The sequence below is a fragment of the Aedes aegypti genome, chromosome 2, assembly GCF_002204515.2.
Source record: "Aedes aegypti strain LVP_AGWG chromosome 2, AaegL5.0 Primary Assembly, whole genome shotgun sequence".
Lineage (NCBI taxonomy): Eukaryota > Metazoa > Arthropoda > Insecta > Diptera > Culicidae > Aedes > Aedes aegypti.
In genome coordinates, this window is record NC_035108.1 from 119,659,620 (window position 1) to 119,682,108 (window position 22,489).

Genomic DNA, 22,489 nt, shown 5'->3' on the forward strand with positions numbered 1-22,489 from the left:
GAAATCAGCTGATTCATAAATTGTGGGTGATTCAACTGCGTGGGGTCACTGTACGTAGAATAAGTGATTTGATCAATAAGATACGGACGCGGCTCTAAATCAAGTTAGTTGTGGTTCGACCCTAGAGCATACACTAGCTCTGTTGCAGCGCTGATTACAACCGTTTTACTTGGTTTGATGTTAATCAAATCGCGTTCGATCTCGTTACAGCCGTTATAAATTTGTTAAATCACTAAAGTTACAACAATCCAGTTTGGGATGTAGAATAGTTAGGAGTGAGCCATGATAACACTAGTCCTAAGCAGTGTTGTGATCGTCGCATTTGTCTGTTGGTTGTGGCAGGATCTTCAACGTCCACCCAACTTTCCACCAGGTATGAATGTGAGACATCAGTCAGTGATCAAAGGGTGGCTAAGAGGGCATATTACATTTCGTGAAGTACATCTTTAGCCATCTATGTTTATTGCACGAACATGATTCACTTGATTACGGAGTGCTTTTAGAAGTTTTAGTCCAATAAATTATGCAATCAAATTCGATTAGTGGGAAAAAAATATAAGTTCGAAGATTTTTTGGATAAAATATTAATGTTTTGATTGTTTTGAGGAGAAGATACCAACTCTAAACCGCTGATTGATATGATTTCAAATATATTGCTGCTCAAGGAGAATATTAACTACAGGAAAAAAATGAAAAAAAAACTACAAAATAAGAGCGCGTCTTGAAAGTTACAAGTTTAAATAAAGGCCAAGAATGAAAGTGATAAGTGAAATCAAGACTGTTCGTCAAAAGTGTGTCAGACCATGTGCCCAGAGTGTGTCAATAGTAAATGGAGAAATAGTGGAAAGTTATTGGAATGTCCTTGCTTAAGAAGTAGTCAAAGAAAAAACGATGTTGATTCGCGATAGTCAAAAATATTTCGATCATGAGTAGAATGTTGTAAGGGCGAATCAATAGTGAGGACACATGTGGAGAAGGACTCGAGACAGCCAATAACGGGTCAATAATGGGTAGAGTCGAAATCGAAACTGAGTCGATTGATTCAATAGGAATTGATGAGTAACTCGAGAATGTGTTAATATGCTAAACTTTGCCAATAACAACAGTATTGGACAATACAATTGCAACTTTTTTGATTTCCCATACAAAATTATAGTTTGTAGACCGATTTGAATGAAAATTTGGGTGCACGAGGTTAGGCATAAATACGTTAGGCATAAAGACGTTTGGCATAAGTACGATAGGCATAAATACGATAGGCATAATGGACGTTTGGCATAATAGATGTTTGGCATAATGGACGATAGGCATAATTTTCAAAATGAAAATAGAAATCGTTTACTGGAAAAGTGTATTGACTTTTCTGATATTTTTTTTTCCTATCTTCATTAACGAGATTTTTAGCCCTGGGCTAGTTCATCTCGGGACCAACGGCTTTACTTCCCTTCCGAAGGAAGTCGTAACTATGACTTTCACGTCATAGGTGACTATCTCGGGGTTGGGTGGCATGAGTTCTAACCATAGAGCAAAGCCATGCTGAAGGTATCTTAGTTCAGTTCCTAGTCGATCCAGGATCTTTTCGTTTTCTTCACTTTCTTGGCCATGAAGCATAATCGTGTATTGTGCACAAATGAGAAAGCCAAGAATAAGAACGACGCTGCACATGATCTGTTGCTCTTCTTTTGGGTTTGGTTCTACACATATAACTGGCAAATTTTTCATCAGAGATTATCCCTTCTTTAAATTGAAGGCTGTTCTTTATAGTTTTGATGTTAACAAAATTATTGGAGTTAGTGCTGCTAATGCCTTAATCAGAAAATTTCCCTTCTTCTATAAATAAGCTGTTCTTTCGAGACATTAATGTCATTATTGCTTTTAATATTTCCATCATACATTTTCCCTTCTTTGAATCATAGGCTTTTCTTTATACTTATACGGTTAATCAAATGGTTGGAGGAAAAGACTGTTTGAGAAATCACCTTCTTCCAATATATGCAGTGATTTGTATTTTTATTTTTCTAATAGTTTTTGGAATTGTAGATGCAAATATTTCCATCCGAAATTTTCGTTTCGACTTGCTGTTGATTGATTATGAGTAACACTGGGTAATCAAATAAGTTGTTGGAGCTCTATGCAATAACATTGGGAATATCATTTTTCTCCCAAATGCACGTCATGTTTAATGCTGGATACTGTACTATGTTGAATTTGAACTTGACTTTTGTAATTAAAATAAATATCTAATCAAATTTTAATTTTCAAACTCGACGAATATCAAGGAAATTGATTGAAAATCATCGAAAATTGTTTGCACAAGTAGCAAAGGATCCGTTCTCACTACTCAAATGGATTGAGCTGGATTTTAGAATGATAACAATAAAAATGACAACCAATTTTCCTCCATATCTGTCATTCGGTTCATGGTCACATTTCATAGCACCGTATGAACATCGCACTTTTTTATGAACTGTCACACCTTAAGGACAGATACCCACCCCCATCAGCATAATTGAATTTGTAAATGGGCCCGAATTTTTTTCAATATAAGAGAGTTTCAAATGTCACACGCGCATATGTCAAACGTCCATTATGTCTAACGTATATTATGCCTAACATCCATTATGCCTAATGTCTTTATGCCTAACGTCCTTATGCCTAACGTCTTTATGCCTAATGGGGTATATTCTGAAAATTTCATACCCCATGATTTTAATTTTAGCAACAACGTCGAGAAATTTTCCCAACGACAACTTCAAAAGCAATAACGTTAGTCATGTCACTCATGTCGTATAAAGACATATTTTTACGAAAAAAAAAGTATTTATCTGAAAATATGAAAGCTCTTTACAAAAACTGCCTTGAGTAAACTTGTTCATCTTGTCAAAACTTAAAAATTTTCAGGAAAAATCGTGAAGCTATCTCATCAACAATTATAAACATTTGTCAAAAAATCACTTTAGTTAAACCGTTATTGCATTTAAACTCGGTAATGGAAAAAATCACTCAAAAATATATGTTGAAATTCAAGTTATGCCTAATGAACTGTAAAAACTTAATTCAAATCGGACCACAAATAACTCAGATGTAACCCTCTATAGTTGTCCATTTTTTATGGTAAATCAGAAAAATTGCAAATATATTGTCCAGTACTGTATAGGAAAAACATTTCGGTCATACAGTTTTTTTTATTGACGTTACGTCCCAACTGGAATAAAGCCAGCTTCTCAGTTAAGTATTCTAAGAGCACTTCCACAGTTATCAATTGAGAGCTTTATTTTCCAATGTTGAAATTTTCTCATTCGGATACCGTAAATTCGCATTATATTTCTTACTAATAGAGCACCGATATCAAACTAACCTGCGATATTCTTGAAATTTAATTATTTATTATTTCTTTAAATATTGTATTGATAAGAATTTGGCAAGCATATTCGGATTCAGGGAGCTTGAATTAAGTAAGTAGAATTGTTTTCAATACTAACAATAATCGCATTGATAAGTGATCAATTTCACCCCGAAATGGGATCCCCCCATTTTTTTATTTTAAATATAATTTTTAGCACAAAAATAACATTTGTTAAATTGACGCTTATATTGAGCTGTTCGGTAATCCAATCCGCATGGTTAATTTGTCCATCTTTACCACGCGTAATGAGTTAATTAATTTCACATTTGTTAGAAAATTTGGTTACATGAGCCAATGAGGCTCACCGCTGTACTTGTTTTCCAGCATTCAGTTGTTTGGTTTGGCCAGCATCATAGAAAACAAATCATAAAAACCGTGAAAAATTATCAATTTTACCCGAAATTACGGTACCGTGTTGCAAGCACGACAATTTTCTAAGCCCTAAAAGTCAAGTAAAATGCCATTATGGAAAAATCCGAGTTGTTTCACCTAATTGTCCAGATTGACCACCATTCGGGACTCAGCATGGACCATATTGGACCGAAATTTTCAGATGTTCTCCGGTAACTTGTTTCTTATTGTATCCTCATTGGTATCTTTTTTTGCTTCTCCTATATTTACGTCTTCTTGAAGGGGAAGGTGACATAAAAGAAAATCAATGTTTGTTTCAGCCCTAAGAAAAATTAAAACGAAACCGGCAGCCCAGAAGAAGTCCAAGTTAAAATTAAATAATTCAAAAATGTTGGTTTAACCCTGACTCCATAATGAATAAACCATTTTCTTATGCAAAAACTGGAATTTACCGCAATTTTCATGTGAATTGTCGCGGTATTTCGCGAGATTTACTTAATTTTGCACCAAGGGCCAAATTTCGCTGATTTCGCGGCTTCCGCGAATTCTATATATTTCAATTGTCCATAAAAACACCAATTATATGAAAAAATTGTGGCCTTACCTCTAAAGCAGTATTTTCTGATTAAGACACGATATTTTTTGCTGTTGTATTAGTACAACTTACAATATTTCTTAAAGTTTGATGAATTGTTTTGTATCTCAAATATAAACTAGATAAAATTTTGAGTTATTATATGAGGCTGCAGAAATTAGAGAAAGGAGATCGAAGTAAGCGATGGCTGAAAACGGAAGCAAACATTTCATGCTCCGTCAATTTTCTTAAAATTTTAAAGTTTTATTTGTAAAAAAAAACAGTTGATTCGAAGGTGTATTTACTTGGATTTTTGAAAGTAGTTCATGCTAATTCAAACCAGTTTAGTTCGGGATGTGATGTACCAGCCATCGACTATGCAGCAATGCCACCACTAAGGTTCATACATAACACAAGGGTCATCGGCACGCTCATCATCCCTTTTGATCGATTCTGAGACGATGGAACATTTCTGCTGAAGGTTGGATTCGGTGAGTTCGTTTCAATTTGGTTTTGCATTATTTGTGACAGCTTGAATGCCATTGGTGATAAGATTTGTGTTTGATGCGGTGAACTCAGAGCCAGCGCGATGCACAATTAGTGACAATGAGTTTTGAACTTTTCGAGAACCACGCGAGCGTTACTCTTCCAGTCTCTGTTTTATGGCAGAAAGTTCAGCATATAAGTCTTGGACTGGAATGGAGATTAAGGTTGGTCACGGTAGACGGAAATGGTGTTCTGATAGTGGCACTCAACGTTGTTTGAACAATTTAAAAACTCTATGCAAAATTTGATTATAAAAGCTTTTCTAGCTTAAGTTATGCGTTTAACGGTTGTGGTTTTCAAAGCATTACATGCCAAATTTCATGAATGTTCCTACTGAATATTCTGTACAAGAATTGTAATTTTTGTCGTTTTTTTTTTTGTGGAAAGGTTTGTTTGTTCGTTCGTTTGTTTTTTTTTTTGGTAAAAGATTTGTGAATATTCGGGTTGTTATTAAACACATATTTTTCGGTTTTAATTAAGATTAGAAATTGTGTTCTTTCTTTTTCCATACATTCCATACAAAACGGGAGGGAGGACAGATTTTTTCTTTTCTTTTCAGAGAGCGAGTAAGGGCGCTTAAGCCTAGGCTCTAAAGCCAGGACACACGGGAGAAATACCTGTGTCCCATCCCAGGAATTGGACCACAAACAACAATGGAGTGAGCACTAACTTTCTTAGCAACGCCTCTCCCAACGATTTTGCCTATTTCCCCAAATGGAACGGTTGGTACGGTCGTCCCCGTTTCTTCCTTTACAATACTTCAAATTTTTTCGTCTATCATATTATTCACTCGTGAATGACCTGATCGACGTTAATTTTTGAATTATCTTCAAACCCCAAGTCTGCACAGTGGGCCTGGCCATTTTAATGTTTGTATCAAATCATTGATGTGCTGCAAACATTGATGCTGACAAGAAAATACTAGAATAAATTTCGGTATTTCCAGGATGCTTTTCAACATTGGCTGTGCAAGCACTTAGATTAGATTAGATTAGATTAGATTAGAAGCTGCAGAAATTAGAGAAAGGCAAGCGCTTTGAGAAGGCCCGAGGAATCGTGTGTTTTTCTTCTCGGTTTGCGCGTTTTTGCCGGGCCCGAGATGGCCCGAGCATTCGAATTGGTATCCCCATCTCGGCAGACTGTGTGTATTTTAGGCATATGGGTGACGAAATTTGTAGCTGCCCTATCAACGATGGATTATCAATTGGTGAGCTCGTTCCATGCTTCTATTTCAAATAAGTAAAATATGTCAATACACATCCGTATCGGAAGGACAGCCCAGAAATATAACTGCACGGCAGGCAAAAGCATTTCCATTTTTTTTTTTATAAATGAGAAAAACATTATTTTCAGTGAGAAGGATTCTTACTGAATCTGTAGTAGGGTGCTCAATAGCGATTATTATTGAGCACCATACTGAAGATTCAGTAAGAAACCTTCTTAGTACAGGTACGTTACGTTTTTATCACGTTCCAATTTTGTCACTTTCCGATTTCGTCAACAAATTATTCCGTTTTTATCAACACAATAATTTTCTTTTTTCATTTTTTAATATGCTTAGAATATAAACTTAAAACTTATTTTGAAGCAAATTGAATTTTCGACATTATGTTAGTGTTGAGCACCACCGATACATGGTAAGTGTCACGTCATATACGATTCAATAAGGTATGACACCTTCATATCCGCTAATCAATTAGAGTTTTCAAACTAAGCATTGAATGTTGGACAAAACTGACGCATGCTTGAACAGTCGAGAGTTGCGCTGGCCACGTCCTAGCAACAACTGGAGTTTGTGATTAACTGAATACGTACTTAAGAGAGTCGCAGAGACCTCTCCTTTTTCTGATATCACATGGCATCATCTAATTTTCGATATGAATGTGATAAACATATATGTTAAGTTCTTTGTTATAAGGGATGCATCTCAAAAATGTTTGGGCAACGGTAAGGGACATGATCATGATTATTTTATTTGTTTTATAAGACCCCATAGCATTTTGTACATTCACCCTTATTCTTGTTTACGACGAATCCGAAATTCGATCAAATCCCATTCGTTCGAATCTATGGCTCACTTGATTTTGCTGTCTTAAACGGGAATGCAAAACGGTTTTTGATCCAAAGCGCATTGCACAGATTATAGAGAAAAGCTATTGGTTAGATCTAGTTCCAAGAGATAGGGAAGAGGTCCAGCATAACAATCCTCTGAACATTTTGGAAGCTCCATACAATAAGTTTGCATCGATGAAGAGAGAAAAGGGTTGAAATAGCTAACAATTTGGGAATCTATTGATACTGGACGTTCGCACGTCACGCAAGTTTCCCATACCATATTTCTTTGAGCAGACACGCACCCCTTCTCCCCATGAAGACCAAAAGGTTAATTAAATTTATACCAACTGCCATACGCTTGTTGCTGAAACTTTCTTTCTTAGATGGGGTGTAATGCCATAAGAATGAAGAAGAATCAGAAGGACGAGGATAAATAGAAGAAAAGAAAATGGTTTCTAGTGGAATCTTTCTTGAAATAACAATGATCAGCTTGACCCACTTCCCTGTAGTTATCTATCTATATAAATAAAAATGGAATGGTGTTTGTATGTCACGAAATGGCTTACGAACGGGTCAACGGATTTGAATGATTCTTTCTCAGTTTTGTTCGCCATGGGTTCCGACGTGTTTGTGTGTATAAAAATCCCAAGATATTCACCGGGAAAGTTGAAAAAACGAGCGCGAACAAAACTGTCATTTTATATGGGACGATCAAAAGCGTTTTTCAACAGCCTACTTGATGGCAAGACGAAGTTTGCCAGGACCACTAGTTTTTTTATAAATACGACCCATCTCATGATGCAAAGCACATATATGTTAGTATAGTTTTAATATTACGTATTCCATTTATTGAAATTCTGACCAAGAAAACTGAAATAATTAATGGTTTATCGTAGAATTGTTTGGAGGCTGCAATCAACTTTCATTACGAATCTATACGAATGAAAAATCTAAATCAGTGCTTCCCAAACTTTTTCAACTTTCGCCCCCTTGAGGCCAATATTAATCTGGAATCGCCCCCCTGATATGTGATTCAAATATTTTAATAAGGACAAAAAATGTCTTTGACGCGCATATCCAATGAAGCATAATACAATAACTATTATGTACATTTAAAAATATTTTCTTAAATATCGGTAGCCTGGACTGTAAATTAAAATATCGATTTTAAAAATATCTTGCGTACATTACAGGCTACTGATTTAGTCTGCAAAAGTTTGGTCCAGTTTCAACTTAACAAATGTAATGTGACGCCTTGTGACGTAGTTGGGGGCGAAGTTCTCCAAAACTGAACCAAAACCTTTTATTTTTACATGAATATGTCATATTTGGGTGAACTGCAATGATTCTGTTCGCAATTTTTTGTTTTTGAAAGATCTCACCCCGTGAATTGTGATTAATCTGCTATTTCTTAAATTACTGGAATAATTTTCAGAAATTGTGTGTAATAAATGCCTGACGTTTCTAACGCTTTTCTTTATCCAATCCAAAAACCCTGAAAATTATATGAAAATCCAGAATGTTTTTCAACTCAATTATTCGTTCAATTAATCAAAAGGGTGTTTTTCTAACACCAAGAAAAATTCGAATTTTTCGGACGTTCTGGAGGTATAAATCCAACGCATTTTTGAAATTTCTTCAAATCTATTTATAAATAGTTTTTTTGGCTTTGGCATCGCTGGAACGCGATTTTTGTAGGCTAAATTTTCCTAAATTTGTTTATAAAATGATTAAAAACATCACAAATGGTACTGTAGATTTTTTTTTGGAAAAGGCTGAATGCCAGAAATTTTAACTTCCAAATCTTCTAATGATTAACTTTCAAATCTTATTCAAAAAGCTCAATGAATAACTCAAATATGTTGTGTTTGACAGTCATGTAATGTTGTCTAAAATAATTTTAAAATGACCATGATTAGAGATATAACAAATTTAAGGTAAAATAGTCCTAGAAATATTTGAGTTTGGAATTGATTAACCTTCAGATGTGTGTCCTCCAAAGGTTATGAGTAATTATTTTCAAATGCTCCCATGTTAGCTTTTTCGCCCCTTTTCTAGATTTTTCACCCCCTAAATTCTGTTTTACAAATTTTAGCCCCCTTCAGTCTGAAAATCGCCCCCAGGGGGGCGAATTCGCCCACTTTGAGAATCACTGAATGCTCCTCAAAGCTCCGAGCAATGTGAAAAGTGGATTATAGAGAGAGAGTTCTCCAAGGACGGAAAGAGAGTTTTCCGAACGGATTTTGGAAAGAGAGTTTTCCAAAATTAATCTCAAATGCCGGGAAGAGAGTTTTCCGAGCAAAGTTAAAAGTTGATTATGGAGAGAGAGTTCTCCAAGGCCGGAAAGAGAGTTTTCCGAGCCGGATTCTGGCAAGAGAGTTTTCCAAAATGAATCTCAATTGCCGGGAAGAGAGTTTTCCGGGCAATGTGAAAAGTGGATTATGGAGAGAGTGTTCTCCAAGGACGGAAAGAGAGTTTTCCGAGCGGATTTTGAAAAGAGAATTTCTCAAAATGAATCCAATTGCCGGGAAGAGAGTTTTCCGAGCAATGTGAAAAGTTGGTTATGGAGAGAGAGTTCTCCAAAGCCGGAAAGAGTTTTCCGAGCGGATTTTGGAAAGAGAGTTTTCCAAAATCAATCCAAATTTCCGGGAAGAGAGTTTTCCGAGCAATGTGAAAAGTTGGTTATGGAGAGAGAGTTCTCCAAGGCTGGAAAGAAAGTTTTCCGAGCCGGATTTTGGAAAGAGAGTTTTCCAAAATCAATCCAAATTGCCGGGGAGGGAGTTTTCCGAGCAATGTGAAAAGTGGATTATGAAGAGAGAGTTCTCCAAGGCCGGAAAGAGAGTTTTCCGAGCCGGATTCTGGAATGAGAGTTTTCCAAAATCAATCCAAATTTCCGGGAAGAGAGTTTTTCGAGCAATGTGAAAAGTTGATTATGGAGAGAGTGTTCTCCAAGGACGGAAAGAGAGTTTTCCGAGCGGATTTTGAAAAGAGAATTTCTCAAAATGAATCCAATTGCCGGAAAGAGAATTTTCCGAGCAATGTGAAAAGTGGGTTATGGAGAGAGAGTTCTCCAAAGCCGGAAAGAGTTTTCCGAGTCGGATTTTGGAAAGAGAGTTTTCCAAAATCAATCCAAATTGCCGGGAAGAGAGTTTTCCGAGCAATGTGAAAAGTGGATTATGGAGAGAGAGTTCTCCAAGGACGGAAAGAGAGTTTTCCGAGCGGATTTTGGAAAGAGAGTTTTCCAAAATGAATCTCAATTGCCGGGAAGAGAGTTTTCCGAGCAACGTTAAAAGTTGATTATGGAGAGAGAGTTCACCAGGGCCGGAAAGAGTTTTCCGAGCCGAATTTTGGAAAGATAATTTTCCTAAATGAATCCAAATGGTTCATTGAAGGTAGTTTGTGTCAGTGTTCGCCGTATCAAAACAAAGGCGGCACTGTATATGGAATTTAACATTGTGACAGCATTGCTGTTCTGTCAACCACACAAGGCTACGGTGACGATATATATGCTTCCCATAGCGGCCGTTTTGGTTATTTTGATGATCCGTTGCCGGGAAGAGAGTTTTCCGAGCAATGTAAAAAAAGTTGACTATGGAGAGAGAGAGAGTTCACCAAGGACGGAAAAGAGTTTTCCGAGTCGGATTTGGGAAAGAGAGTTTTCCAAAATGTATCTCAACTGCCGGGAAAAAAGTTTTCCGAGCAATGTGAAAAGTGGATTAGGGAGCGAGAGTTCTCCAAGGACGGAAAGAGAGTTTTTCGAGTCGGATTCTGGAAAGAGAGTTTCTCAAAATGAATTCAAATTTCTGGGAAGAGAGTTTTCCGAGCAACGTGAAAAGTGGATTGGGGAGAGAGAGTTCTCCAAGATCGGAAAGAGAGTTTCCGAGCCGGATTCTGGAAAGAGAGTTTCTCAAAATGAATCCAAATTTCTGGGAAGAGAGTTTTCCGAGCAATGTGAAAAGTGAATTAGGGAGAGAGAGTTCTCCAAGGCCGGAAAGAGAGTTTTTCGAGTCGGATTCTGGAAAGAGAGTTTTATAAAATGAATCCAAATTGCCGAGAAGAGAGTATTCCGATCCGAAATTGGTAGAGTTTTTCTAAAGCGAATGCAAATTGCCGGAAAGATCTTTTCGAGCAATGTAAAAAGTAGATTAGATTTGGATTTAGATTGTATTTGGATTGGATTTTCATTCAACTTCGATTGAATTTGAATGTGATTTAGAATGTATTTCATTTTGATTGGATTTTATTTATGGTGGAATCAAATTTGGATTTCATCTGGTTTAGAATTTTATGAATTTGGATTTAAATACAATTTCAATTGAATTTTGTTTGGATTTTGATTACATTTAAATTGGAATTAAGAAAGAATTTTGATTTGATTAGTCTCCAATTTTGGTTAAAAGAAGGATTGTTTTTGGATTGGATGTAAGAAACCAATTTATCAAGTTTAACTACATTATAATCATAAGTGTGGAGAAGAGGGCGAATGTGGCGAATAGAGTTGTTATAGATTAAAATATAAAAAAATAAAGTAAATTGTTTTCGATTCTACTTGTATTATGCTGAGCGTGTACAAGAGATGTCAAACAACGAGCGAAAATGAACGAAAAGAGATTAGGCGAAACGGACGAAACGAGAACTGTGCGGGAAAGAAGCCAGTTTTGAAAACAACTCGATCCAGTTTGGTGACAACTTTTGTAGCGAACGGACGGTGTTTGCTATAGTGTGTTTATTTGTCGGTTCGGCTCAAGTTTGGCCGATCAGTTATGTTTCGGTTACTACAATACCTGTATTCCGTAATGATCTTGCGAAAGTTTTGTGAGAACCCAACGCAGGATTCTGTAAGAATTTTTTCTAAGATACCATCAGAATCTTCATTCTAAAATCCTGTTCCGGAATCTGTGAGATATCTGCAGTGCCGTAATGTGCGGTTGGACAGGGTGGTACCCGCCAAGGGCGCCAACCTTCAGGGGCGCCAAAATGCATGACGTATTGTGTTAAAATTTCTGAAGTTAAAGGTTTAGCAAAGCCACCTATGAAGTCACAGTTTCTTGAAAAAATATCCAAGACATAAACTAGAACAAAAAAAAATCTAAATCGATTTCATTAAAATTTGTTAGAACCATGCCAGAAGATGTCAAATAATCAGTAAATTGGAAATTCCTAATGGTTTAAAAAATTTCGAAAATAGTTATCAACAGCCATGATAAATCATCTTATGCACACTCCAAAAAAAAAACAATATTTCTCGCATTTAGTATCATACAGGCGTATCTGCAGTGATCGATTTCTCTTCGTCGATTTTCTCTTTGAGTTAGTACACGGAACTCAATCTATTTCCAAGACTTGCCGGAATTGAGATTGTAAAGAAAACCATTGAAAGGTAGCCAATTCGTTATTTGTTTACTTTTAACGCATGCCCTAAATATACATTATTTTAAGCTAATATACATCATGAACCCTAAATATACAACCATAAATGCTTTAGTAGGGCTTGTGCATTAAAACTGCTTTACCAAGTATTGCATCAATTTGGTTGTTGTAGGGCCCTTTCCCACTTTAGTTATGCTTTATAAAGCTCTTAAAGATTATGTAACTTTAAAACAAAATCTGATAGCACACTGTAGAGCAAACATAAAGTATTCATATCTGATAGAGAGGAGACAGCTGGCTTAGATTACGAGCTCCCAAAAGTCATGGGAACCTGTCATCAACTGTCACTGTAAAACCGCACATTTGAAGGGCAGATCGTGAAAACCCGTCAAAATTTAACCAAACTGAAACTGGATGTGATTGAAAATTTAGGTTGTTTTCCTGTGCTATCGCATATAAAATAGTTGCATATTTAAATATTGTCGATTGGACTCCAATTGCTATTGAAAAATTTTAATTTTATGATCTTTTTGATAACAAATGGGATGTGAAAATGGTTTTGACCCAGTTTGTGCTCTCCGAACCATTGTGCACAACCAAAACATGAGAAGAAGAAATCAAAGAAGCCAAGAAAACAAACCAGTTGTCAGTGAGCTGTCTCCTCTCTCTCAGATTCATATAAGCTTCGTGGTTACTTGGGTGTAGTCAATCATTAGAAATTAGATGCCACACAACGCAAGAAACAGAATTTTAAAGAGCCTTTTTCAAATTACCGAGTTATGTCAAATTTTAAGCTTTAAAAGATGATGATTTTTCACTAAATTGGGAAAACCGTTCAGTTTTATAACATCTCCAACTTTTTATGCATACGTTTCTAATGAAATGTATTGTATTTCTGTATTCATACTCTGTTTTGAGGAATTGTCTCGTTCTTGAATAAAGGTCAGTTATGCGATTGTTGTTTTGCGTGGCCATGTATATAAATAGTATACAAAAAGCTTATAAAACATCGTTGAAGATATTTCAGCAATAAAAAGTTTGTGGAACGTTTGTAACAATAAGCATGACAGTAGTTATGCATTTGAACGCGTTCAGTGCGCGTTCCAATTCAATTTGTTGAACGCTGCGATCAAGTTGGCTTGCACATTGTTCAGTTCAAAAATATGAACCCATGTGAGCCGAAAATTGAATCCGATTAACTTTCACTGACATTCGACAAAAATCTATTTCTAAGTAATGTTTTTGATATGCATAACGTTAAGGACTTTTCTATTCATAAAAATTAACATCGGTTTATTCATTTATTTTTCAAGTGAGAGCTCCGATCATGTTTGTTTTATTTGTTTTATTTACTACACTTAACACCAAACTGGTGCATTCGTGTCAGAATAAAAATCAATAATTCTACATTTAATTTACATTCATTATTTAAATATTTATCAATAAACTTTTCTTGTCGTTTTGACCGCTTGTCAAGTTTTATACTCCACCCAGCTACATCACCCGAATCAGAATCGGTACTTACCTCTACAATTCTATTTCCATCTCGTCATCATTTTTGCTGGATCTACGAGGCACGGCCGGAATAGACGCTGCGCTTTGTTTTGCTCTTTTGCTTTTGATCATGATTGCGAGCTGAATGGACCGTTCTTTGAGCAACGATGGGCTCTTGCTCATTGGTTCACTGTTTACTGCGTTCTAGTGCAAATTTGGCTCGAAATCCGTTCACTTTTGGCTCGCGTTCAGTTCAAAATGCATCACTGCATAACGGGTCTATATATTGATAGCATAGTCCTACTCCTGCTTCGAAGCGGACCGATCCGAAGTCTGGCCATCATTTAGTTCTGTAATGATGATGTAACAAAAACAAATAATATTTTGAATTTAAAAAAAATGATTCCTATTTTGGCACGGTTCCGTTTTTGGCAACTGAAAATTTCGACTTTGTTGCCAACAACGGAATCTCACTGTAATATTTAACTAGCAAAAAATTTAAAAAAAAACTGGCATTTTTCGTTAAACATGATTTTTTGTGCAGTTTTTGATGAAAAACTTGATCAAAACAATTTTTTAGTGAGATTTGTTATACAAACAGTTTGAAAACAATTAAATAAGCTTCAAAAGCATGTAAAATAAATTGGAATCGGTTAAGAATTTATGAAGTTATGGTCAAACAAAGATTATATTTTTAGTAAAATGAGGGAAAATAAGGTGTAAACTAGTTTTAATTATAGACAAATTTGGTTTTGGTATTGAGAACTTAAAAAAAATAAGACGCACACTAATGCTCATGCTCTTTAACTGCAGAGTTTGAAAAAACACGATTGAGTCATATTGAAATATAAAATAATATGATAATTCATCTTGATCATGAGCTTTAAGAGTTTCGGATTAGATTTTTAAATTTCCCTATAGTATTATTTCAAATGAAGCAAATGAAAGATAATTGAACCAAATACGAATACTTCATTATTCCTAAATAGTAGTTAAATAGAACGAAATAAACTAAACAAACACCGGTGTACCACAAAAGATGAATATCGTATCGAAAAGCATCATCACGAACAGAAAATACCAATATAACATACATAAGTCAAATGTATTGTGCAAAACATTGATCAACAGTGTCTACAATGTTTTCAAATTGATAATTATGCTCTTTGTACGACAAGAGTCGTGCTTTGAAAATTTCCAACAAAAAACAAGGCTACCAGTGCGACAGCAAATGAGTTAGTCATTGTTGAATTATAGAAGCTTTGTTTCTAAGTACACATTCAATTTTAATTACAGGTCCTAAATGGCTCCCATTCTTCGGTAACACACTACTACTTCGCCACTTGGCGCGGGTTAGTGGTGGTCAACATTTGGCATTTGAAGCTCTCTCCAAGCAGTACAACAGCCCAATAATAGGCCTTAAACTTGGACGTGAACACGTTGTAGTGGCATTGCAGTACCCTGCCGTGCATGAAGCTCTTACCAAAGAAGCGTTCGATGGGCGACCCGACAATTTCTTCATCCGATTGAGAACTATGGGAACCAGGTAAGAATGATTGATTTGTATCCAATTAGAGAAATATAAGGCATGTCTTTTTTTTTAGATTGGGCATTACTTTCACAGATGGTCCTTTTTGGACAGAACATAGTAGTTTCGTTGTACGTCATCTACGACAAGCGGGCTATGGTAGACAACCGATGCACATGCAGATACACAATGAACTGAAAGAATTGATCGGAATCATAGAAGACCTTAACGGTGAACCAGTTTGGCCAGGCAGTATTCTTCCCACTAGTGTAATCAACGTCTTGTGGACTTTTACAACCGGATCGAGGATTCCGAGGGATGACCAACGACTTACTAGGTTGTTAAAACTTCTACAGGATAGATCAAAGGCATTCGACATGTCAGGAGGTGTTCTGAGTCAGCTGCCATGGCTTCGACATATAGCACCGGAGTGGACTGGATACAATCTAATCAATCGATTCAACCAAGAAATTCATGAGTTTTTCAAGGCAACTATTGAAAAACACCACCAGGACTACACTGAGGAAAAGTGTTCAGATGATTTGATTTATGCTTTCATCAAAGAAATGAAGGAGCGAAAAGATGATCCATGCTCCACTTTCACAGTTATTCAACTGTCAATGATCATACTAGATATATTCATTGCTGGATCTCAAACTACCAGTACTACGATTGATATAGCGCTCATGATATTAGCTATGAACACTGAAATTCAAAGGAAGATCCATGCGGAAATTGATGATAATTTTCATCCAGATGAAATACCCGATCAAAACTGTAGAACGAACTTACAGTACACGGAGGCATTCTTACTGGAAGTTATGAGATTATATCAAATTGCACCAATCGGTGGTCCTCGAAGGGCACTCTCAGATTGTACACTTGGAGGCTACCGAATTCCAAGAAACACCACAATCCTAATGGGACTACACACAGTGCAAATGGATCCGGACCATTGGGGTGATCCGGAGAATTTCAGACCAGAACGATTTATTGGCCCCGATGGGAAAATAATCAACACCGAACGACTGATCCCATTTGGCTTGGGAAGACGACGTTGCCTTGGAGATTCGCTCGCACGATCTTGCATGTTTGCGTTCCTTGTAGGGATTTTACAGAAATTCAGCCTTCGTCTACCGGACAGTTTGGAAGGACCTAGTCTGAAACTAACCCCAGGTATCACGCTCTCACCAAAGCCGTATAAAGTTGTGTTCGAACCTAGATTGAAATAAAAAAAATATTCGAGACTGGGGAATGTATTTTTTGTGTACTCGAAGTATGAAGTTCTAAGCAGAATAAATTAATAAATTATTCCAGATTTCATTGGTATAACAAGGGTTCATTTTCTTCAGCGATTGATCTGACAATTATTACCATGCCTCGAGGAATTTCTGCAGTAGCTCCTACACGAGATTTTCATTCAGGAGCTTTGTAATATATTGTTCCCCTGTAATTCTTAGAAAATTTTCACTACAATCACTCATGGAATTGTTTAAAGTACCCTTATGCATATTTTCCTGGTGTACCGGAATAACACATAAATTTTCTTCAGAAAATCCTTCATTACCTTACAGTTTTCCAATGTATCAGTCCAAACCTTCTTCCAGAATTTTACACAGTGGCTGTTCTAGGAAAACTTTCAATATTCTCCCACTCCACTTCTATTTCCCGTTTGAAGAATCGTAGATGAAATTTTATCAGTGATAATTTCAGGGCCATCCTTAAAAAACAAAGCATAGCTGAAGATTTTTTAATATTTTCAGAAACTTTATTTCAATGTATGTTTCTGCATTTCCTGTATGTAATCTTAGCTTAGCTTAGCTTAGCTTAGACTGACTACACATATCAATGGTTGCTATTCCGTGATTGACCGAAGTCAGTGAAAATGCACAAAGAATCAACTAGAAGTTCGGCTGGGATTGGCCATAATCTTCTTCAGTGTGCATAATTCAGTGCCTCTATTTATACAGGGTCAATAACGGCGCCGGCCACGTCCTTGCAGTCAGGTGGGATTGGGGGAAGGAATGTTAGTGTGTAACCTTTGCTTTTTGGAGACCGTGTTTGCCTCTGCATCTCCACAAAGGTTACTGAGAGGGATGTTTGTTAATGGGGAGGATCGTTGGGTCATAGGATTCACTTTGATAAGCGATTAGACCATGATAAACAATGATTTGTGAGATATAAACATGCTTATACGTAAATATAATATTTTCATTTGATATGAATAATTTCTATGTAGAGAAAAATTATGCCGACACTTGAGGTGACGAACCATTCAAAGTTTGTTGAACAAATACCTAAATGTAACATTCCTACAGCTGTCAGGACGAAAGCATGTGTTATTATATTTTACTCATTTGAAAAGAAACAAAAAACTCGATTGGTTGGGACATCATAGAACACTCTTATTCTTATGCCGACACTTACAGTGGCGAACCATCCAAAGTTTGTTGAATAAAGTGAACCTTTCGCAAGTCTACACTTGTAGTGTCGAACCATTCAAAGTTTTTTTTAATTACAAAAATAAAGGTATATAAGAGGTGTTCTGAAAAAAAAAAATGTTAAACATAAATAAATCATGAATCAGAGTTTGTGTCGACACTCACAGTGACGAACCATCCATAGTTTGTTGAAAAATCATATTTACATCCCACCATTGTAACGATTGAATGTGCAGTCATACATATTTTATAGATTAGAAATAGTAGCATGAAACGAGCTCACCAATTGATCCGTTATCCTTGACTGAGCAGCCACAATCCACTTTCGGCTTCACTCGTTTGCTCGGCTATAAAAAAGCATTCAGGAAAAAAAAAAAATAAGCGCGCGACCCAAAAAGAATAAAAAAAAAAACTGTTCGGGCTTTCTTGACGCACTGCCCAGGAGCAAGCGTCAAGGTCGAAGGATCAAACAGAACTAACCGATCGCGGCACTTTTTCAGTTACTCCAACCGAACTCACCGATCACGCCACTTTTTCACTTACGAGACCGACGCGCGACATGTTTGATCCCGCCCTCGTCGCTTGCCCCGGGAAAAGCAAGTGTCAAGGTCGAAGTATCAAACAGAACTAACCGATCGCGGCACTTTTTCACTTTCTTCAACCGAACTCATCGATCACGCCACTTTTTCACTTACGAGACCGACGCGCGACATGTTTGATCCTGCCCTCGTCGCTTGCCCCGGGAAAAGCAAGTGTCAAGGTCGAAGTATCAAACAGAACTAACCGATCGCGGCACTTTTTCACTTTCTTCAACCGAACTCACCGATCACGCCACTTTTTCACTTACGAGACCGACGCGCGACATGTTTGATCCCGCCCTCGTCGCTTGCCCCGGGAAAAGCAAGTGTCAAGGTCGAAGTATCAAACAGAACTAACCGATCGCGGCACTTTTTCACTTTCTTCAACCGAACTCATCGATCACGCCACTTTTTCACTTACGAGACCGACGCGCGACATGTTTGATCCTGCCCTCGTCGCTTGCCCCGGGAAAAGCAAGTGTCAAGGTCGAAGTATCAAACAGAACTCTCTGCATTTCCTGTATGTAATCGTCCACTAAGTCTTTTCAAATATTCCTTCAAAACTCCTGGAAAGGATTTTTCCAGCGTTTTCTTCAAAAATCATGTCATAAGCTCCTTCTAAGTATTTTTCTTTCACGAATCACGCCAACATATATTTCAGGAATTCCCTCGCAGTTTTTTTTTCCACAGATTTCCACATCTTTCTGCACATATAAACCTCCATGGGTCGATATCTGAAGGGACCATTGATTTATATAAATATTGAGTCATGGAACAGAAATGCTGTAGAACAAGGTACAGCAATCTTAGCAGTCAGTGGATGCGGGATGTGGTACACTGTGAGGGAGGGGGAAGTGACAGCTGGCGAGTTTGTGTACATGGGCTACATTTAATCACTTGGAAACTTAGTTGCTTGGGCTTATTTGTTTTTATAGCACAAGTGAAAATTTCTCGCACATCAACATTCCTGTTCTTTGCTGAGAAGTTGAACTGACTAGAGAAGTTTTTTTTAATTTCTTTACTATTATTATTCCAAACATTACATTAATTTCTTACATCTAGGTGTTCTGTGTTATTAGACAACACTATCATCCTAATTTGGTAAAACAAATTTAAGATTTTATTAACATTTTGTTAACAACATATTACATTTCATTTTCCGTAGCAGTTCAGATTTTTTACAGGTGAGTTGATTTTACCTGCTTATAAGAGAAAAAAAACGCTTTGAATATACTTAACCTAATTTAACCTAAACATATAACGCATTAATCGTGGCAATAGAAGATTGTAACGATTTTTCCTGAAATTATTGATTATTTTATTTGACATTTGTTCCAATGTTTCAACATTGGATATTCTATGTAACTCATTAGTACCAGGGAGGAAGCTTCAGAATCATTTTCAAAAATTTTATTTTGAATTCTCTGTAGAGCATTCTTTCTGGTATTACAACAGCTAGTCCATATTGGTGTAGCATGTAAATTTGTTTGAATATCAAAAGCTTGTTCTTAAGACAAAGTTATGATTTTCTATTAATAAGGGGATAGAGACATTTTACATATTTATTACATTTGGCTTGAATGCCTTCAATGTGATTTTTGAAAGTTAAATTCTTATCAAGTATGAGCCCTAGATACTTAACATCATCTGACCAATTTAAGGTGAAGATGAATCGAAGCTATAGTTCAGATTTTCAAGAGCACGGATCTAGAGAACCAGACATTCGTTCGAGCTGAAAATTTAATCGATTGGTCAATAGCTGGTGGCGACCAATCGATTAGGTTTTCAGCTCAAACAGATGTTTGGTTCTCTAGATCCATGCTCTTGAAAATTTGAACTTTAGCTTCGATTCATCTTCACCATAAATTGAAAAAAAGGAGAAGCATATGGAATGGCCCACGCTCATGACGAATTTTCAAGAATTTAAATTCGAGTAAAACTTAGCTGCAAAACAAATGCTGTAGAAACACGAGTGAAAATTATTGACAGTCGAATCAACAATCTCAAATCACAGCCTACTTTGACCAAACTATAGAATCAGTAGCAAAGCAAATGGTTGCGTAGCACTGGTACCCTCGGCCCACCAACTAGCATATAGGGAAAGTGTACCAGTTATGGCCATAGTGGTGCCCTATTTGGCCATATGTGGCATTTTGATAACTTTCACATTTTAAGTCTTTTTGAATGTTTAAACATCAAGATATATCTTAAATCTTACTAATATAACAAACAATTTTTTTCAAAATTTGAAGACATTAAAATAATCACGTATGGCGAAATAGGGAATCACTATGTCCATAACTGGTACACTAACCCTATGTACTTTGTCTTGGTCACCACCAGTCCTACTTTTGCTGCCTCGCGTTTCAAGCGGTTGTACAGGTCTGCCACCTTTTCAAATGTTCGGCCGACAATGTCCATATCATCCGCGAAGCAAACAAATTTACTGGATCTCGTAAAAATGGTAAATTTCGTCACAGATTCCCCGAAGAAAACCTACAGGAATTATCATAGTGATTTTATTTAGGGTCTTCCACAGCGATCTGTCCAGAAATTATTCTAGAGGTTTCCGTACCAATTTTTTCTACAATCGTATCAGCGGTTTTTCAAAAGATGCTCAGAAGATTTCCTAGAAAATTTGCTCCAGGAAATCCTTGAGCACTCGAAAGCTACTACCTCCATTAATTTTCTCAGGTATTACTTTGATTTTTTTTTCTGCCAAAACTATCCTAGAATTTCCTCCAGATATTTTTTCACAAATCCTTCAACCAAACTCTCCAGTTGTTATTCTAGGAGATCTTCCAAAAATTTCTACAGAGTTTCTTCCGAGGAAATCCGAAAAGGATTATTCTAAAGTGATTAAAAAAAAGAAAAACCCAAAAACTTTTTTTTTAAGAAACACCACAAGAATTTCATGTGGATTCCTTTAATAATTCATCCACGTTTCATCCCTAAAATCCTAAATTTCTTGAGGGTTCTTCAAAAAATCTATTTTTATTCTAGAAATCCATGCATTACTCTTGCGGTTTTACCAAACATTCCTTAAAAAGTAACTCAAAAAAATCCTATGCAATCTTCAAAAGTTTATTTAAGTTTTCACATTAGTTCATACTACTGCAATTTTTCCATTAATTCCTCCTATAATTCCACACATTTCTATAGAGCATCTGTCCAATGTTTTTCAGGTGTTATTTCAGAGATCCTTGTTCATTTAGGGGGACTTTAAAATATACCCAAATTTCATCAATGGTATTTTAGAATTTTTAGAAAGAATTTTGTTCTATGGATTTATTTTTCACAAAAAAAAAATCCTTGGCAAATTACGCTTTCTTGAGAAATTCCCAAGAATTACTGGAGGAATTTCTGTAAAAAAGGAAAAAATCTTGTAAGGAATCTCTGGAGCAATTTCTTAAGGTATCTTTAGAGAAATCCTAAGATGAAATTTTATATAAACCTGAAGGACAAATTTTAAGATAATCCCTAAAATTGAATAACTGATTGGAATTTTGGAACAGTTATAACAGTTAAAAAAAATCTCGTAGATTTTTTGCAGGAATTCAGTTTTTTCTGCAATAATTTTTTGAACAATTCCTTTTCTATTAAAAAATCCAGGTGGAATTCTTGAGGTATCCTAAACAAAATGCTTGGAGAAATTCCCTAGGAAAATTCGTGGAGAAATTCTTTAATAAAAAATCCATAATTGGCTCGTTTAGAAATTTCCGGAGTAATATCTGAACATTTGGGCAAATACCTGAATAAATATCTGATGAAATTTCTAGAGAAAATCATGAAAAACACATAGTTTAATACTTGTCGTAAAGGCACAAGAGTCAAACTCTTACCTTATGGCTCTTATTAGTTTTCGTTTTGGTTGCTTGGTTCCTGTTTGGTCTCTTTTCGGCCTGTTATAGGACTTTTTTTTCTGGTAAGTGGTCTTCAATTTTTTATTTTGAAGGCATTCAGTTGCTTCAAGCCCGATGAAACGATTTCTTAGTCTTGTGGTAAAACGGGCATGAAAATGGAGGGTTAGAAACAAACAAGGTGTCAGTGAAAAAATCCTAGTTTTGTGATAATTTACTTTAAATTTTTTTAAGCAAATTTCTATTCTTCATAAATTGTATAGAAATGAAATATCGAGCCAGTCTT

The 22,489-nt window shown here is 36.2% G+C and overlaps 1 protein-coding gene across 1 annotated transcript; it reads left to right on the forward strand.

The window, feature by feature from the left end:
- Window positions 1–92: 92 nt before the first annotated feature.
- LOC5573423 (probable cytochrome P450 305a1) lies at window positions 93–16,656 on the forward strand. Its single transcript, XM_021842130.1, has 3 exons — window positions 93–373; window positions 15,093–15,342; window positions 15,401–16,656. The coding sequence occupies exons 1-3, from the start codon at window positions 283–285 to the stop codon at window positions 16,554–16,556; spliced, it is 1,497 nt and encodes a 498-aa protein (XP_021697822.1). The 5' UTR covers window positions 93–282; the 3' UTR covers window positions 16,557–16,656.
- Window positions 16,657–22,489: the final 5,833 nt, after the last annotated feature.

Bases quoted from the DNA above. Each gene is read 5' to 3' on its own strand.
- LOC5573423 (XM_021842130.1), top strand. From the start codon at position 283: ATGATAACACTAGTCCTAAGCAGTGTTGTGATCGTCGCATTTGTCTGT. The intron at 374-15,092 runs GTATGAATGTGA...TTTTAATTACAG, and splicing joins TCCACCCAACTTTCCACCAG to GTCCTAAATGGCTCCCATTC. The intron at 15,343-15,400 runs GTAAGAATGATT...CTTTTTTTTTAG, and splicing joins TTGAGAACTATGGGAACCAG to ATTGGGCATTACTTTCACAG.